At 38.8% G+C, this 18,864-nt stretch overlaps 1 protein-coding gene across 4 annotated transcripts in view; it reads left to right on the top strand.

The window, feature by feature from the left end:
• Window positions 1-262: 262 nt before the first annotated feature.
• The window catches only part of LOC115894351 (neurexin-1-like), a 118,055-nt gene continuing 99,453 nt past the window's right edge, over window positions 263-18,864 (top strand). For 3 of the 4 annotated variants that reach the window (XM_030921745.1, XM_030921742.1, XM_030921743.1), the window contains exons 1-2: window positions 263-819; window positions 3,572-5,262. In XM_030921745.1, the coding sequence (XP_030777605.1) occupies window positions 4,491-5,262 (772 nt within the window). In that variant the 5' untranslated portion in view covers window positions 263-819; window positions 3,572-4,490. The remainder of the gene's footprint in view (window positions 820-3,571; window positions 5,263-18,864) is intronic. The other variant, XM_030921744.1, reaches the window with a different exon arrangement.

Raw genomic sequence — 18,864 nt, 5'->3', positions numbered from 1 at the left:
GTACACAAGTAAAGCCAGAGCTCATCATAATCACCGACTCCTTGGCCCCTTCTCTTTGACTGCTGGGCTCTTTCCTGGCACCCTCTCAGGTATCCCCGCCCAATCACTACTAAACCCCGGAGAAGTGGAATCTCCATACAGCTTTCCATGGGTCTAGCAGGGGCCTGGGCATGCTCAGTAGGCTACGTGGTTCTCTGGTTCGTGTTTGTTCGTTCTCGTTCTCTCGTTTTCTCTCTCTCTCTCTCTCTCTCTGTCCCTCTCCCTCCCTCCCTCTCTCTCTCTCTCTCTTTTCTTTCTTTCTGATGGGGGAGGGTGGGTGGTGACAAGTTAGAAACGCCTGCGGCAGGTCCCCGCCCCCAGGATCAGGCTCCCCCTGCAAGGGGACGATGCAAAGGTAAAAGCACCTTGCTCCGCAGCATCCAGACCTGGAGGGGCTGCGACCACGGGCCGAGCCCACCCATTCCCCAGCCGAAGGACAGGCCCGGCGCTCTCCATGGTACTGCGGAGAGCTCAGCTCCGCCCTTCTCTTTCAGAAGGACAGCACCCGGCGTCACGTAACCCAGCCTTCTCAGGCTCCACCACCGCCTTTTCCTTCCCAGCTCTTTCCCTCTCCTCCCCCTCCTCCTCCTTCTCCTCCTCCTCCTCCTGCTCCCCTCCGTTGCCTGTTCTCCCCTCCCGCACTCCTGGAGATAGACGCTCAAGCCTGACGCCTCTGAAAAGGCAGCAGCAGCAGTCGCCTTATCCATAGACCTCAGGAAATTCGCTTTGACCGATGCATGCTTCAGGCTCTGGCTCAAGCTAAGGGGAATAACCGGGCAGGTAAAGAACCTCAATTTGGGTTGGGGGGAGGGGATGGGGCGAGGCAAGCTGAAGAAGGATATCTTTCCCCATTGTAACTGAGCCAGGATCTGCCACAAATACACAGGGAAAGATGGGTGGTGGGAGGGTGGAGGAGTGTAGATCTTGGTTGTTTTGCATGAAGCCTTTTAAATAGATGGCAGGAAGAAGAGATGGTGGAACTGGGGTAGTAACTTAAAGGCTGAATGCAGTGATTTATTAGCAAAAGAAAGAAAATAACAGACAGGCTAGATATCGAAGCAACAAAATCTCTCTCTATATATTTCTTTTCCTACTTCATCAGCCCCACACTATGCCTATCCTTAATCTGTGCAGTAGACTCCGAGCTCCAAGAAACTGCACTGGTATTAGAGATGGAGCTTAGAGACTGGGCGGGAAAGCCAGAGAGAATTTTGGGTGTGCATTGGTATTGAGGGACTTTGCAAATAAGCAAAGCACTTCAAAAATTTCTCTGAGATTTCATGTTCTTTATGAGGATATATGTATCGAAGGGTGCATGGACAGGTATAGGGGTGTGTGTGTGTGTGTATGTGTGTGTGATATCAGAAACATTAAAATATGCAACTGCAGCCGATGAGTGTACTGTATTGATCCTCCTAGTGACTTGGGATGAATTTGATTCTAGAAATGAAAGAAAGGATTAATGATGCTGTTAGTCTGCTTTTGAATTAGAGCGCTTCTTCTTTTGGCTGCAGTAAGGTTGTTTTTCAGATCCCTTTATTTCATCCTCTAATTCGTGAACTCGCCAGGTCTTTCCGGCACCTAGAGAGAATCTTCTTTTCTCCATATAAATACAGATACTCACTCACATACAATGAGCTTCCTCCAAGAACTAGGAAAACCAGTTAACCTCCCTGTGGTAGGAATGTATATATATCTATATGTACATATATATTTCTCTAGGGTTTTTCTCTCTTTCACCATCCCTTAAAATTGTCAAGGTGTGCATTTGTGGAGGAGGGCAGAAGGGACAGGAGAAAAAAGGTTATGTGATCAATGTAACATTAATACAATAATTGGCTCCAACAGAGTTACACACACAAGCAAAAAAAAGGTTTTCTAACACATGAGCTTGAGAGTGTGTTCAAAGCACTACTCTTGATCATGACATTCCAGATTTATTTTGCAAATGACTGAAAATTTAGCAGATTCCTGAGTCCACTTAAAATACGAAAGTATACTGAATACTATGCTATTTCAGATGACCTGACGAGCCCCTTTCTTTGGGTTTGATACAGGAGAAGACAAGATATGACTGGTGATTGCTGATGGTGTGGAATGTATCAGCCATAATAAATAAGCAACTGAGATTTTTATTTCCTTTTGCTAGTGGGCAGTGTGTATGCGCGCACACTCGCACAATGTGTGTGTGTGTGTGTGTTGAAAGAGAGAACCAGTCATCAATTTCATCTGGGAGGAACTTGAAGTGGGATCCCCTAGCTTGGTGGCTCTCAGCTGACACCTGTAGGGATTGCTCTGTACTGAAGAGAAATGCTCTCAGCTCCCTCCATGGAGAATCAGCAGCACAATGCGGTGCCATAAATTACTGCTAGTTTCAGCTTGTAGGGGTGTTAATTGATAGTCAGCTTCCACGTCCAGACAATAAATTTGGGGTGTGTATTTGTGTGTGTGTGTGCATGTGTGTATGATGTGTGTATATTGTAGTGTGTGTGTGTTTGCAAGCGGGGGGGTTGTAAGAAATAGAAAAATAATGCACTTCCTTGACATGAACAGATTATACATTTGTAATTTTTTTTCAAAAGGTAAGAATAATTTTTTGGTTAAAAAATGACTTAGAAAAAAACAGTGTTTATGATTTCTGTACTATTTCAAGAACCTCTCAGATGAAAGTTGAATAAAGAGAAGTGATTTAATAGTATAGTGAGTGATTCAAAGGTATGGTTTTAAATTCTAGCATCCTGGAGCCATTGCAGCTGAGATGACATACATGCCAACTGCTGTTCTGATCACACAAATTGTGAGGGCTGACAGCCAGATACAGACTTCACGAGGAGTTAGATCTACACTATTAGGCAAAATATTAAGTACTTTATGCACCTTTAGATAAGTTAATATTAGGGCAATTGAGACAATGCCAAAAACATAAACCTGGCTCCAATTAGTGGTTTTCTTTTACAACAGATTATTCCTTTAATATAAAGGAGAACTATATTGTGTGAAATTTTGCAAGAGATTACCAAGAAACCATCAATATTCCTTCTAAGAAAAATAAAATGGCAGGAATGCTATACAAGTCTAAGCTGGCAGCTTCCTGCCAACAGTTTAATCTAATTTGCCAATTGTAAAATCTATTAACTGAGATTTGAATAGGCTGTATTTTTACTGTCTACAGAACAAGCACACAACATAGGTAGAAATCCTTAAAAACATTTTTTTCTCTACTCACATATTTTAAAAATTAGACTATCTTACAAAAAGAAAAGGATAACAGTAATCAAATTTCTCTTTAAAACTTCGGGTTACCAACTAACAGTTATAATGGGTGTCATGGCTGACTGTCAAATTGTGATATTAACTATTAGAAAATATTAGGACTTACTTGTAGTGAGGATTAAAAAAAAGCTCCATACAAGAAAGTTAACTCTTTGGCATACTAATAGGACCAGGTCTACACCTGTGTTATGAGCTGAATAAGGATTTATATAATACTATATTGACTTTAGACCTTAATTTTGACTTTAATTCTCTGCAGATATCTGGGTCCTTAAAAAAGACAAGATACAAGCAAAGTGCATCACCAACACACAACCAATTGATGTGCTGTCATCTTAGTTTGGCCCTGCAGAGGCGGAGAGAAAAGAAGAGGAGCTGTTGCGATTTCCACATCTAACAGCTTCTGGCTATTTCGCAATTGCTGGGTTTGAGTCCTACTGTTGCTGTGGCTGAAAAGAAAAGTAAAATCTAACTTGTGAGACCATGCACAAGGAAGTAGGCTTGGCTGCAGCGGTGCTGAAGCCCATGCTATGACAAAAGAAGCTGGCCTTTGAAGCTATCCTCGGATTAGGAAGTGGTGCCCAAAGAGGCAAGTATCCCTTTCTCCGTTCTGCTTTAAGACACCACATCTGAAGGAGACACACTTGAGGCACTCACAAGCATCCAAGGATACTGGCTCACTGCTGGTTTCCTGCACTTTCTAGAGAAAAGTGTTTGCTTTCTATTGACTCTCACTGCTTCCTTTTGGCCTGGTACCACTGGTGGAACCTGGCAGATAATGGGATTTGAGGAGTTAAGTATCTGTTGACACCACAGATGCTCTTAAATTAGTTAATCAGACTCAAATGGGTCAGTGCTTTCCCTTGATCTTTTGTTGAAGCTTTTTCCAGAACGTTGCCTCCAAAGTGCATCCTCCCTTTGGTCTGGAAGTTCTGTGGCTACCCTGTACCACTGGGGTCAACGTTTTCCAGTTGGAAGAGGACTACAGGGAGAGAGGGAGGGGTTATTGGAAGAAGAAGAAGAAAAAAAGAACTAAATAAAGGCGGACACATCCGTCCCACTCCCGCCTTTCCCCTTACCTTTCTGTGTCTCGGGACCCTTATTTCTTCGTCACGGTGTCCAGGACCATTTTGACCCTGTCGGCCCCGGCACCCCCCCGCCGCACCCCAGCCCCGAGCATGGGGACGGCGCTGCTTCAGCGCGGGGGCTGCTTTCTTCTGTGCCTCTCGCTGCTGCTCCTGGGCTGCTGGGCGGAGCTGGGCAGCGGGCTGGAGTTTCCGGGCGCCGAGGGCCAATGGACGCGCTTCCCCAAGTGGAACGCCTGCTGCGAGAGCGAGATGAGCTTCCAGCTCAAGACGCGTAGCGCCCGCGGCCTCGTGCTCTATTTCGACGACGAGGGCTTCTGCGACTTCCTAGAGCTGATCCTGACGCGCGGCGGCCGCCTGCAGCTCAGCTTCTCCATCTTCTGCGCTGAGCCTGCAACGCTCCTGGCCGACACGCCGGTTAACGACGGCGCCTGGCACAGCGTCCGCATCCGCCGCCAGTTCCGCAACACCACGCTCTTCATCGACCAGGTGGAGGCCAAGTGGGTGGAGGTCAAGTCCAAGCGCAGGGACATGACGGTGTTCAGCGGCCTTTTCGTCGGGGGGCTGCCGCCGGAACTGCGCGCCGCTGCACTCAAGCTCACCCTGGCCTCCGTGAGGGAGCGGGAGCCCTTCAAGGGGTGGATTCGTGACGTGAGGGTCAACTCCTCACAGGTCCTGCCGGTGGACAGCGGCGAGGTGAAGCTGGATGACGAGCCGCCCAACAGCGGCGGGGGAAGCCCATGCGAGGCGGGCGAGGAGGGCGAGGGCGGGGTGTGCCTCAACGGAGGCGTGTGCTCCGTGGTGGACGACCAGGCCGTGTGCGACTGCTCGCGAACCGGCTTCCGCGGCAAGGACTGCAGCCAAGGTAAGGCCCGACGCCCGACCCGGGGGGGCCGGGGCCTGGGCATGGCGCGGGGAGGAAGGGGGCCGGGCTGGTGCATGGGGTCTTCCTAATCTGGCCAAACGTGTGGCAGTGCGCTTCGAGGGAAAAGCCTTGTTTCTGGGGGCCTCTCTACCTTACCCCCCTCCACAGCTTCTCCCTTGACATCCTCGTAAGGATTGGGCAGCCCCCACTTCCAAGTTTTCGTTCCTCCTGGAGTCTTTTCTACCAACACTACTCCCTTCCAAGTGTCAAATACAGTGGCCTCTTCTCATTCCTCGGGTTCTTTGGCAGGTTGGGCCCTATATTTATTGGATCGCGACCCACCTATATGACCGCTGTACTTGTCTTTACCACTTCTACAGCTGTAACACACAGACTTTGCCCTTAAGATGCAAACAAGCATCTAGAAGATTGGGCATCCGTTTGATGAGAAGTAAAGCACAGGAGTCGTTTGCCACGGCCGTGGTTGAGAATCCCCACGTGGGTGTGATCACTCGTGGTAAAGGAGGAGACAGACAGGGTTCACAGGCAGTGCTATGCCTTTTGCAGATAGAGCGGTAAAAACCTGCTTTTGGTGGTGGAAAAAGGGGAAGAGAGGATGTGAAGAGTTTCTTCATTAGCAGGAGGCTTTTTGGAATAATACTGGTTTCCACGGTTATATCCAAGTCCAACATTTGTCAAATTTAAGTAAAATTTTGTCATTTCTGTGGTTTCTTGAAGTGTGAGACAGGTCAGCTGACGTTTAAATATGTTAGAGATTAAATAACATTTCTTAGTTAACAAATGCCTTATAAAGAGAAATAGAGTGGTAGAGAAATTTAGATGTTGCTGAATTGGGAAGCTGCTGCAGACTAATAAACAGGGATGCGTGTAAGGGATTGCAAGAGATTTTCTAAGGATATTCGGCTAATGACATTTATCTGGGTAGTGGAGGCCAAGTTGTAATTTCTGTGGTTCTTGGGGCTTAAAATAGTGTGGCATTAAACAACAAAAATCATACCTAAGTTCTGTTTTCTCCCCTTTAGAAATAAAATTCAGTCTTCAGTGTGTTTTGTCGGTGTTGTTACATGACAATGACCAAGGAAAATATTGTTGTATAAATACAGCAAAGCCTCTGAGCAGAAAGTGAGTGAGTGATGTGAAAAAGATGAATCAGTGGCTAAGCAGGAGATGTCAGGATTTAAAGTAGATAGCTTAAGGGTCAAAGCAAGGCAATCAACATATGGATAAGTGGCATTTGTGGCTGAAATGGGTGAAAAAAAGGTGAATTATTAAATCTGATTTTGAAAGCTATAGGGACAAAAGCTCTATGTGTGGCTGCGTTTTATTGTATAATGTCTTTGTTTTTTGCTGACACTGCTAAGGGGAACTAGCCTTTGTAAATCTTATTAGAGTTGACAGTTCTCTCTCACTTGACTTTAAGAGAAATAAAGACTTGATAAGATTAGTAATTGTTTAAATAGCAAGGAGAGTTAGTTAGGAAGAAAAAAATACTGGTCTTTAGGAGACTTCTGTAGCCTTCACAGGATTAGGAGGAGGGGAAGAAGGAAAAGGCTATTTTATTGCGCTCTGTCTTCATGTGGGTTTTTGTTTCTCATTGTATTTTAGCTTAGGTAATTATAGAAAACTGTATTCCATGGCCTATACAGCACTTCAGCTTTAACAGTACATTTCTATGGTTATAAGAGCAGGCTTTACAGTTATGTTTTACAAAATAAAAAAGATCATTTTTTCCTTCTAGCAAATCTAATTGTGAATCATGAATAAGATACTGGGTAGATATGATAATTTCCATACTATTATTTGGAGTTACATACTTTTGCACTGATTAATAAAAACAAATTTAAAAATGAACATTATTTTATGGGAAAATTGCCCTAAGTATCCTAATGCCACTTTAAAATACAAATAAGGCAATTTAATGAAGGACACATGAAATGTAGCTTCCTTCCTTAAATTAGGAAACAAATATGACACAATGACAGCTTGTACTGTGTGGGAAGGTGTTTTAAATGAAAATTTTTATTTTTCTGTGCATTTTTAATGTAGGGATTCAGAGATCATGCATAATCAGGAACAGTTAAGAGTGGAAAAAGTAATTTGTTAAAGAGAAGCAGAATTTGATATATCTGAAATGCATTTTATTTTGCAAACGGATAGCTCTTTCTATAAGATAAAGAACTTGGAATTACCAAGATGCATAATTGAACATAGGATAATTCAACTCAGAATAGCAAATCCGTTACGATTCTTCTGAAGCATTGAGTCATTTTGAAAATTTGAACTGAAAACGGAGTGCAAAAGATCACCACTAAACGTAGAAGGAAAACAAAAGGTTGGATTATTTTGAGTAGCACAGAATTGGGAGATGGAGTGATAAAGGCAGAGTCAGTCTTCCTAGAAGGATTGGCTCCATTTTGCTTATTTTCCCTATTTCATGTGTGTCAAGTGACTTGAATAATTAATTGAGAAGGGATGCCTCTCCCAACACAGATCATGTGTTAATGGCGAGTGATAGATGATTTCTGTTCAGATGAAATATGAACAAAGCTCTGCCTGTAGCCAGTATTTACACTGTTTGTCATGTTCTCATAAAAACTAATTTTAAAACAAATAAGTTCACATTCATTAAGAGAAAATTTAGGGAAAAAAACAGACAAGTAAATATTAAACATAAACTCAGCTTATCTCTGGTCCCAACTATAATTCTTTTAAAACTTGAACACCATTTAACTGCCTTCATATTTAAAATACAATAAGAACTACTAACAATTAATACTATTATAAGATAGTAAAAATATTCTCTGCCCCCCAACCTCCAGCCAAGAGTGCCTTGAAACAACTTATGCACCTGTGAATTTCCAGAATATTTTTATTATATGAGCTCAATTTCATCCTGGCTTTGTGTTCGAGCCTAGCAAGTTTTATTTATTTATGTATTGATAGAGAATCCAGTAAAGGTTATGTGTCATGACCAGGTTAGTGGCAGAACCTGGGTAAGAGCATAAACACTTTTATTTGTTCCCAAGCCCTTTTTCATCATGTCTGGCAAATAAGATTTCCAGTTCATTCGGGTTGAGATTATTTTTCAGGTTCAGGTGTTATTCAAGGGGGAAAAAAAAAATATCAAAATGGCTGATAGAACAAAACTAATTTATGCATCACTTATGTTCTTTGACCCTGAGCGTCAGCCTCAGAACTCAACTAAGCAAAAATGTCACCTTTCCTGAATAATGAATGCTTCTAGGGTACATAGCTTTTTCATATTCATTTCATCTAAGTGCCTGGACCATTTATGATCTCATCTAAATGACCTTGAACATTATTTCTACTTAAGAGCACTCATAGATCCCTAGCAACTTGAAAGAATTAGTGAATTTCATAGCTATCCAGTTTAAAAACAAGAATAACAAGGACAATCAATAAGAAATTAAGTTATATTTCTCATGATTTCCAGATCCCCAGGTCTCGTGCATTTTAGAGTCATGTGTATTAAAATCCCACATTGGACTGTTTCACTTTTTTGCATGTTCTCTATTTAAATGGCCATAGACACATATGGCTTCTGCTTATTGTTTAATATTACTGAACATGTCAGTATGATAGATGTGACTTAAGAAAGCTCCTGCTTTCCATTACTTTCCTAATGTGACCGGATAGGCAACCACCTTTACTCATTCATTCATTTGTTTATTCATTCATTTGTTTATAAATTTCTTTATTCAACAAGTACTGATTAAGTGTTTTGTGTACCAGAGTACTAGGCTTATGCAATAAAATGGTAGCGCAGAAATAATTATTACTTTCATAGGCCTCATATTCTAGTGAGAAGGCATAGTGACTTTAAAAAAAAATGAAGCTTAAAATTGTGGTATGTGTTTTGAAGGATGGGTGCATGGTACTGTGAAAACTTAAAATAGTGTGAGCTGACCTAATAAAAAGTGATTATTAAACTGAAATCTGAAAACGTAAGAAAGAATTAACCAAATTAAGGCAGAGGAAAAGTATTAATCAGGTAAAGCCCAGAGGAACAGAATTATGATGCAGGAGATGGCACAACATGTTCAAGCCACTGAGAGAATGCTTTAAGCATGTAGCTCTAACTCCATACTTGAGAGGAGTGGGGTCAGGCAGTGCACAGCCTTCTGGACCATGTCAAGTATTTTCGTCTTTACTGTAAAAGTGATAAAATAGTAATGGAAAGAATGTAATGTGAAGAAGAATGTAATAGTAATGGAAGTAATGGAAGAAGAATGTAATAGTAATGGAAAGAATGTAATGGTAGGGAGGAAGATGGCATTATCACGTTTATATTTCCAAAATGCCACTCTGGCTACAATGTAGAGAACAGATTGAAAGGGGGCCAGGGAAAAAGAGAAAACATTATTTTTTGTTTGTCAGTCAACATCATTTGTTAAGCACCCACAGTAAGCTGTAGATTAAACTAGGGGAAAAAATACAGTTCTTTCTTGAAGGAAGTTAAAGTCATCATGGGTTTGGTTAGGTATAGAAATAAGTGTAAGGCTGTTGATTGTTCAGAACACTTTGGTTCTTCCTGTGAAAAGCATTACCTGAACCCTTTATGTGGGTTGTAATGTGGTTTCCTGTAGATAAACCCATTGAATCTGTGGGTCTTTGGAACCCGATGGCAGTGCCACACTTTATAGTATGCCCCCAAGTACTTTGCTCAACATGTTTTAGTGACAAAATGTATTTGTTGTTTGAATCAACATTGTAACTACTACAATAAAGGACAATATTTTGTAGCTGCTTGTAATCTTTGTAAGATTGTTTTCATTTAAATAGTTATTATATAAGTAGATACTGGACAAAAATGATTCAGAGATTTTGCCACAGTTTTGTTTGAAGTCTGCCATTGTAGGAAAAGGTGGTGTGTTGAGAAAGCTCTGAGTCACAGAAACTCATCAGTAGTTTCTAGAGGAAACATTCTGAGAAACTCTTAAAGTATGACAGTGAAAGGCATCTGTTTATTAAAAAGTTTATTTTGACTATGAGGTAATAATCAAAACTGAGTTACTATTCTAAAATGCCACAAATAAAGTCAAATGTATTATTTTGAGATTTTGTTTTCCTATTCTGAGATGCAGTTGTAGTGTAGAGGTTAAATTATACAGACTCTTGGGCAAGACTGCCTGGTTTCAAGTGGCATACTCAAACTTTCTATTCCTCAATTGTGTTATCTGTGAAATTGGGATGAGAATACTACTTCTTAGTACTCTTAAGAAAATGAAGCAGGTGACTTCATGTGAATCTCTTAGATCAGTGCCTGGCCCTTAGTAAGCATTTTGTAAGTGTCCATGTGTTATTTTTGTTACTATTACCTCACCCACTATTTCCACCGACACCATTTTCTTTAGGGGTAATTTCAAGCAAAATTTAAATATATAGAACTTCTTTTTACTCCTCTAAAATGAATTTTAGTATAATAATAATCCATTACCTGCCCAAAGTTTCAGTTTGTGAAGACAATGAGCCTCTGTTTCTGTTGTATGCAGCTGTGTTCTAATGTTACCCATGTCTAGGTGTTATTCAAAATATATTAAAAAAACACATTCTGAGAATTTTGTAATTTAGCAAGCAATCAGCACAAAAGTATATGTAGAAACTATACTTTCACTTTCCACATAAACTAGTACCTGTATTCCATCCCAATTTTACATTTAAGCAGTGATTTTTACTATATTAATAGCTTATTGAAGATACCATTTACTTTTATGTTTATACTGTTGTTATCTATCAAATAGGAAAAGTTTTAATAACTTTAGTTTAAAGAAAGGTTTATTCAATTTATAACTTGTCTTTGAGACTCTCTTATACATTAAAGTTATTTACACATATGCTGCAGATAAGATAGGTAACATATTTGGCTTTAAAATTTCAAGCAAGCTGTTCTTTTAGTTATGATATGCAGATTATATTTTTTCATCATAAAATTATGTATATATATGTATACATGTCACTGATACCATGTTCAATTTTGGATATCATTAAATTAAATGTGAATTAAATTGATTATTAAAGGTATAGTTATCCTGATGGACTATTGAAAGAACTGGCACTGTATAATATTTCTGTCATTCTTAGCTGCATTGTGAGAATCAGGACTCAGACACATTAGTACCTGAAAATAGTCATTGACACATTCTATACTCCTTCCTCAGCTACACTGGTTGCAGAGTTAACTCCTGTAAATATGTACTAAAAATTAGGTCTTACAGTAGATATTTAGGTTTTGTTTTATTAGGGGATTAATAAACCTACTATTACAAGTTGCTGTGCAAACTATGCTTTCACAAAGTATATAAACATATTTGATGTAATTCAGAATAAATTGGTTTTACATTTTTTAAAGTTTTTGGTTTATTATAAAACAGTATGCAAATCTTAAACTTTTTTGTTGTATACTTCTCTATAATTTTGTGGCCCAGTCCTTTTCTATTATTCATAAGTATAGGAATAGGTAATTTTGCATGGTCTTTGCTGCATATATGTCTTAAAATGTTCTAATTAGCTTTGGAAAACAAAATTTTGGCCAGTTGCTTTAGATTAGAGCATCTTCAGAAAATTGCAAGGCTTTTGGTTTTCTCTCCTGAGCATGGATTCCATGTAGTTCTACTTGAATATTGGGATGGGTACCATGCACTCTCAGATTCCATTCTTGCCACGTGATTATTTATATTTTTGTGTGTAAACAGAACATGGTTTGGAATCTGAAGAACTAAATTCCAGGTGGGACTTTACATCTTAATAGATGTTAAAAGTAATATAACAACATCAATGTTCTGTTTTATTTTCTAAGGTTGCAAATTGGGAAACCACCTAATCAGACTACTAATATACTATAAAGTAATGCCAGCCTACTTCACAGATTGTTTGCAAGTAGATAATATATATAAACTCTATCGAAGCTTAAAAATTTGAAGGAGATATTAAATGGCAGCAGATAGATTGCTGTAGGATGTTGTGAATGCTAATAGTGTTATAAAAATGTGTATCATGTTTCTTTAAATCTACTTGGGTTCATTTTAAATGTATTTTAGACCATTTATGCCCAAAAGTATGCATCAGATTTGGTAGAGTTCTCTTATTATTATGCTTTAAAATATGGATATTATGACAAGCCATGTAAAGAGGACATTGTTTCCCTTATTCCTCTTGGGTAAAATTTAAACAAATAAAATAAGTGCTTTAAGGCAGCAATTATATGAGTGCTTACTATGTAATTCTGTTTATATGAAATTTAAAACAGATACAACTAATCCGTGATGCTAGAGGTCAGAATAAAGGTACCTTTTAGTGGTCTTGACTAGAAGAAGACAAAACAATGGAGCATTGGGCATGATATGGGTGGTGGTTACCTGGATATGTACATTTATAAAGATTCACTGAACTATATATGTAAAATGTATATGCTTTACTGTATGTAAACTCTCCCTCAACTTTAAAAAAATCTTTCAAATTGAAAAAGAAATGCTGTTCAGTGAATACCAATGCACTGAATATATATAAAAGCTAATTTACAAAGTAATCCTTAATGGAAATCTATATTGAAACATGTTGAGCATAAAAGTCAAACATTTGTAACATATATCCAAAGACTATTCCAGAGAGCAAGCCTATTTATAAATAATTTTAAAAGTAAGCAGAGAAAATACTCTGTTTTAAACACTGTATACAATGTTTGAATTTGAATCATTTTCCACTTTCATGTTCTTTATAATGTTTAGAAGTAAAACATGGGTTCTTATTTTACACTTGCGTCCATGGAGGACAAATCCTACCAACATAATCAGGCAACGTAAGTTGTCCAGTTAGAACAACTCACCTGCTGGAATTGTTAACTAATTGAATGATGAGTATTTTGTAAGAGCTCAGTAAATACTTGAATGAGTAAATGGATATTGGAAAAGGCATTACCAGTTAGTTCAACCACAACTCTCAAAGTACTTTCTAAATCTGCAAATATACATGATTTCCCCAAAAACAGTATACATTAAGTTATTTCAGAAAATGGACTAGATGCCTCTCCTTAAAGGTAAGGTCATAAGCACCTCTTGAATTTGAGAATAATTTAAAATCATTCTGTTAAGAGTCATGGTAGTTGTTATTAAAATTACCATTTAGGGTTTTTTGAGTGAAAGGCATTATGCAGTGTGCTTTGTCTATCTTATCTTACATAGTCTTACCATAGTCCTACTTGATAATTTTACAAAATTTCTATTTTATCAGTGAGAAAACTGTGAGTTAGAAGAGATCACTTGCTAAAAATTCAGTAGCTACTAAATGGCAGAGCTGGGATTTGAGTCCAAGTATGCCCAATACCTTAGCAGATAGCCCTGTCCATTATATGACACAGCTTGTATATTTTGCTTATCAAATGGATGCTGGGTGTTTGTTCACTAGTTTTCAGGTTGGTACTATTTTAAATGGGCTGATTTATAATAAAGCATTCAGATTTTAGGGTTGTGACAGACCTTTAAATTTAGTGCTGCTTCCTAATGTCATGGTGATAAAGAAAATGAAATAGCTTGTCAGAATTCATCACTCTTTGTTTTCATAACGCTTTTTTATTTGCTTCCTTTGTTGACCTTCTTTTCATACTCTATAGGTTGATTCTACTCTATCATAACCAGCAGTAAAGCCCCAAAATATTGCATCTAAATAATATTACAACTATTTTTTGTCCTTTTGGTGAAAAAAATTTATTATTTTGCAAAACAAGCAACACAAAATTTTCATCTCTTTCAGAGTTTGGATGATAAAATTATTGAAAATATCAACATCCGTGGTGGGTCAGCACGAATATAAAGACCCAGCTCAGTCACACAAAGAGATAGTGAGAGTTGCTGAGTTAGAATATAGTTCTGCTAAAAATCTAGATGATGGTACAGTGGACACTTAATTGAAATGTCATAATGAGAAGATAGTGCCTCTTTTTGGCTAAGCGAGTTTGGCTTCCCAACACATTACCTGAAATTGAACTTAGGAGTGGTTCTTAGAAAGATGAATGCTCTGTGCTGTTTCAGGTATATATGAGAAACTATTATTGGAAAGAAGTGGGAGGAAAATAAGTCTGACCTGGCAAGCCGAAGTGCTGACCTATCCTCTTGTCTAGTTACTTGCGCTCAAAACTATCTGGGCTGTAATTAGAAATGCACTGACACCACACTGCAGGAGCAACTGCTACTTCAAATAGTACTTTCTTAGGTTGGTTCCCAGGAGGGATCTGGCAGTCCAAAAGTTAAAAGAGGAGCTGCCAAGACGAACAGTTGCTTCACTAATATCCTGACATCAGAAGGGCTTTCTTCATTTAATTGTAGACATAATGAATTCTGTGTGGATTCTAATCCATGATGGAAACAGAACTGATGAGAGCTTAGGAGTTACTGTTGTTTGGGACCTCACAACACCTGGCCCGTGTATGGAAACAGCTAGGCTTAAGTGTGACTCAGACTTTGCCAGATTCAGCAGAATCTACAGCCCCATACAGCAGACAGAAGGAAATTAAAGACTCATGTTTTTCTTCTAAGTAATGATGTTCCTCTATAATTAAGCATGCCTGGACTCTCCTTAGGGAAATAACTGGCATGGCAGCATATGACTATAGTTGTTGTATGGAAGAAACCACTGTACAGCTTAAGATCTTTAACTTTAGTGAAAAACGGATTTATTTTCCAGCAAATAATTAATTTTTTAAAAAAATTTTACGTGATGCTACAAATATTAAATATTTAATTTACTGAATTGAAAGCATTATACATATAGGAAGTTACTTAATGTATTTCACTACTCAAAAGCACAATAAAATGTGTAAGAGTATACATTTATGAATGTCTATTTTAAAAGTTGGGCCGACTTTATATGAAAGAAGGTAATCACAGTGATTTGGGAGTCCAAGGAGGGTCACTTGAGTCCAGGAGTACTAGACCAGCTGGGACAACAAAGCGAGACCTCATCTCTATTAAAAAAAAAAAAAAAAAGCCAGATATGATGGCCACACCTATAGTCCCAGCTACTCAGGAGGCTGAGGTGTGAAGATTGCTTGATCCCAGGAGTTCTAGGAGGCAGTGGGCTATGATTGTACCACTGCACTCCAGCCTGGGCAACCAAGCAGGAACCTATTTCTTAAAAAAAAAAAAAAAAGAATCCCAGAAACTTCTTTTATCAGAAAAGTTAGGGAACTGATACACATATTTGCATTTGATATTTATTTATTATACTTTGTTCTGGGATACATGTGCAGAGCGTGCAGGTTTGTTACATAGATATACATGTGCCATGGTGGTTTGCTGCACCCATCAACCCGTCATCTACATTAGGTATTTCTCCTAATACCATCCCTCCCTAGACCCCCACTCCCAGAGAGACCCCGGTGTATGCTGTTCCCCTCCCTGTGTCTATGTGTTCTTATTGTTAAACTCCCACTTATTAGTGAGAACATGCGGTGTTTGGTTTTCTGTTCCTGTGTTATTTTGCTGAGTATGATGGTTTCCAGCTTCATCCATGTCCCTGCAGAGGACATGAACTCATCCTTTTTTATGGCTGCATAGTATTTCATAGTATATATGTGCCACATTTTCTTTATTCAGTCTATCATTGATGGACATTTGGGTTGGTTTCAAGTCTTTGCTATTGTGAATAGTGCTGCAGTAAACATACGTGTGCATGTGTCTTTTTTTTTTTTTTTTTTTTTTTTGTTGAGACAGAGTCTCGCTCTGTCGCCCAGGCTGGAGTGCAGTGGCTGGATCTCAGCTCACTGCAAGGTGCATGTATCTTTATAGTAGAATGATTTATAGTCCTTTGGGTATATACCCAGTAATGGGATTGGGGGGTCAAATGATATTTCTGGTTCTAGATCCTTGAGAAATCACCACACTGTCTTTCACAATGACTGAACTAATTTATACTTCCACCAAAGGTGTAAAAGTGTTTCTTTTTCTCCACATCCTCTCCAGCATCTGTTGTTTCCTGACTTTTTAATGATCGCCATTCTAACTGGTGTGAGATGGTGTCTCATTGTGGTTTTGATTTGCATTTCTCCCATTATCAGTGGTGATGAGATTTTTTTCACATATTTGTTAGCCGCATATATGTCTTCTTTTGAAAAGTGTCTGTTCATATCCTTCACCTACTTTTTGATGGGGTTGTTTGTTTTGTTCTTGTAAGTTTGTTTAAGTTCCTTATAGTTTCTGGATATTAGCCCTTTGTCAGATGGGTAGATTGCAAAAAATTTCTCCCATTCTGTAGGTTGTCTGTTCACTGTGATGATAGTTTCTTTTGCTGTGCAGAAGCTGTTTAGTTTAAGTAGACCCCGTATGTCAATTTTGGCTTTTGTTCCCATTGCTTTTGGTGTTTTAGTCATGAAATCTTTGCCCATGCCTGTGTCCTGAGTGATATTGTCTAGGTTTTCTTCAAGGATCTTTATGGTTTATTAAATAGGGAACCCTTTCCCCATTGCTTGTTTTTGTTGGGTTTGTCAAAGATCAGATTGTTGTAGATGTGTGACGTTATTTCTGAGGTCTCGGTTCTGTTCCATTGGTCTATATATATATCTGTTTTGGTACCAGTACCATCCTGTTTTGTTTACTGGCTTTGTAGTATAGTTTGAAGTCAGGTAGCATGATATCTCCAGCTTTGTTCTTTTTGCTTACGATTGTCTTGGCTGTACGGGCTCTTTTGTAGTTTCATATGAAATTTAAAGTAGTTTTTCTTAAATGGTAACATAAGTTTCAAAACATGCTCCATTTTTCAGCAAATATCATTACATATATTTTGTAATATGTTAGACATTGATTTTCTTTTCCTCTATCCTCTTCAACCTTTATTTAAATTAAAAATGGTTGGATTAAAATATGTCTTTCTTCTATCACAATGTATTTTTTCTTCAGTGACAATTCTTCAAATGACATTTAAAGAATTTTTTCACTTGAAGTTTATCGATTGTTATTGTATGACTCTATATATTGATTTCCTTCACAAAAGTACAGACATATGTAGAGCTTCAGGAATTAGAATAAATCTTCTGGGAATGGTGCTCCTCTTCAGCTGTTAGCTGGGAGCTGTTCATGTTCCCAGAGGTTGTTGGCAATAAAGAAGAATGATGGGCACCTTCCTTCTCCTCCACCCAAGACATTATCCATCCTGGACACAATTCTTATTTGTATCCTAAACAGAGACAATAACAATTTGGATTGGAGCCAAATACACAATTCTGAGTGTCTTCTACCCACAGGAGGTGGAGGATGGAAAGATGCTCAAGCCTCAGGGAAGCTGGGAAGCTTGAGCTGTTTGATAGTTTAGAAAATGAGACAGAAGACCAGAAGAGAGGAACAGGAGCTAGGAGAAAAGACTGATGAGACAGAAAAAGAGTATTTGTGATTAAGGTAAATTGAGAAAGAGAGACAGAGAGGGACAGATGGACAGAGAGAAGAATTAATAGAATTTGAAACAATGAGGACATTGAGAACTTTAAAAAAATCACACATCTGGTTAGTGAAAGGCAGAGTAGGAACATACATTGCTTGACTTCTAGCCCTGGGCTTAAGCCAAAAAGGGAAATAAGAAGAAAAAGACAAGAATAAATACATAAACATCTACAATAAACCTACAGAAAGTGTAATCATTCTTTGTCTCTACATCTGATTTCTGGCAGTGTATCATTGGAATTTTTCCTGCCATCTAACAACATCAACAACAGCAAAATCTTAAGTGGCTCTCACAGTGTGTCAGGCACTATTTTCAGCTCTTTGCACATATTAATTCATTTGGTCTACTCTACAACCCTATAAAGTAGGTGACGTTTTTCTCATTTGATAGGTGAAAAAATTAAGGCCCAGAAAGATTTTTAAAATTTTCTCCAATTCACACACTAGAAATTTACAAACCTGATATTTGAATCATAGCTGCATAACTCCTGAGGCCAGACCCTTCACTTGTAATTCCTTCTTTTTTATTTATAAAATAATAACTAACTCTATATCCTCCACACCCTTTCACATAGGATCTGTGTTTCAAAGTAATCTGTATTAGCTAATGCAATGTCATTTTTTTTTCTCTTTTTTTCAAAATTCCGTTTAACTGTTTGGTAACTTCTCCTGAGCAGAAAATTTCCTCCTTAAGTTTAATGAAAATCCTTTCTCTGCTGACATAAACTGCTCTATGTCTTCAGTAGAAATAAAATCCATGTGGTTAGTATTGTCTTCAATTATTTTTATCTGCCTAAGAGAAAGAGTGCTGTCTTCACTGAGCTAAAAATGTTCCAATCCTCTTTCTTTGCAACTGGTCTGACATTCAGCCTCCTTCCTCAAATAGCCCCTCTACTCTGTTTATTTTACCCACTGTCACTTCAGCTGGCTAATGCTCTTCCAAAGGCTAGTTCCAAAAAGGTATTACAGTCATCCTGGTCTGTTCATCCCGGCAGCAGCATCACTGCACTTTCAGTGACCCCCTCACCTTCCCTGTTGCCTTTGTCTGACTTGCTAATTTCCATCATACCTTGGAAAGTGCATGTACAAGAACTTCATAAAATTCTTGGTAGGTTTTTGTTGTTATCTAGTGGCTTAA

This window comes from Rhinopithecus roxellana, chromosome 17 (genome assembly GCF_007565055.1).
Source record: "Rhinopithecus roxellana isolate Shanxi Qingling chromosome 17, ASM756505v1, whole genome shotgun sequence".
NCBI lineage: Eukaryota > Metazoa > Chordata > Mammalia > Primates > Cercopithecidae > Rhinopithecus > Rhinopithecus roxellana.
Note: the sequence above shows the minus strand (reverse complement) of the source record. Positions and strands in the feature narration are given on the sequence as shown.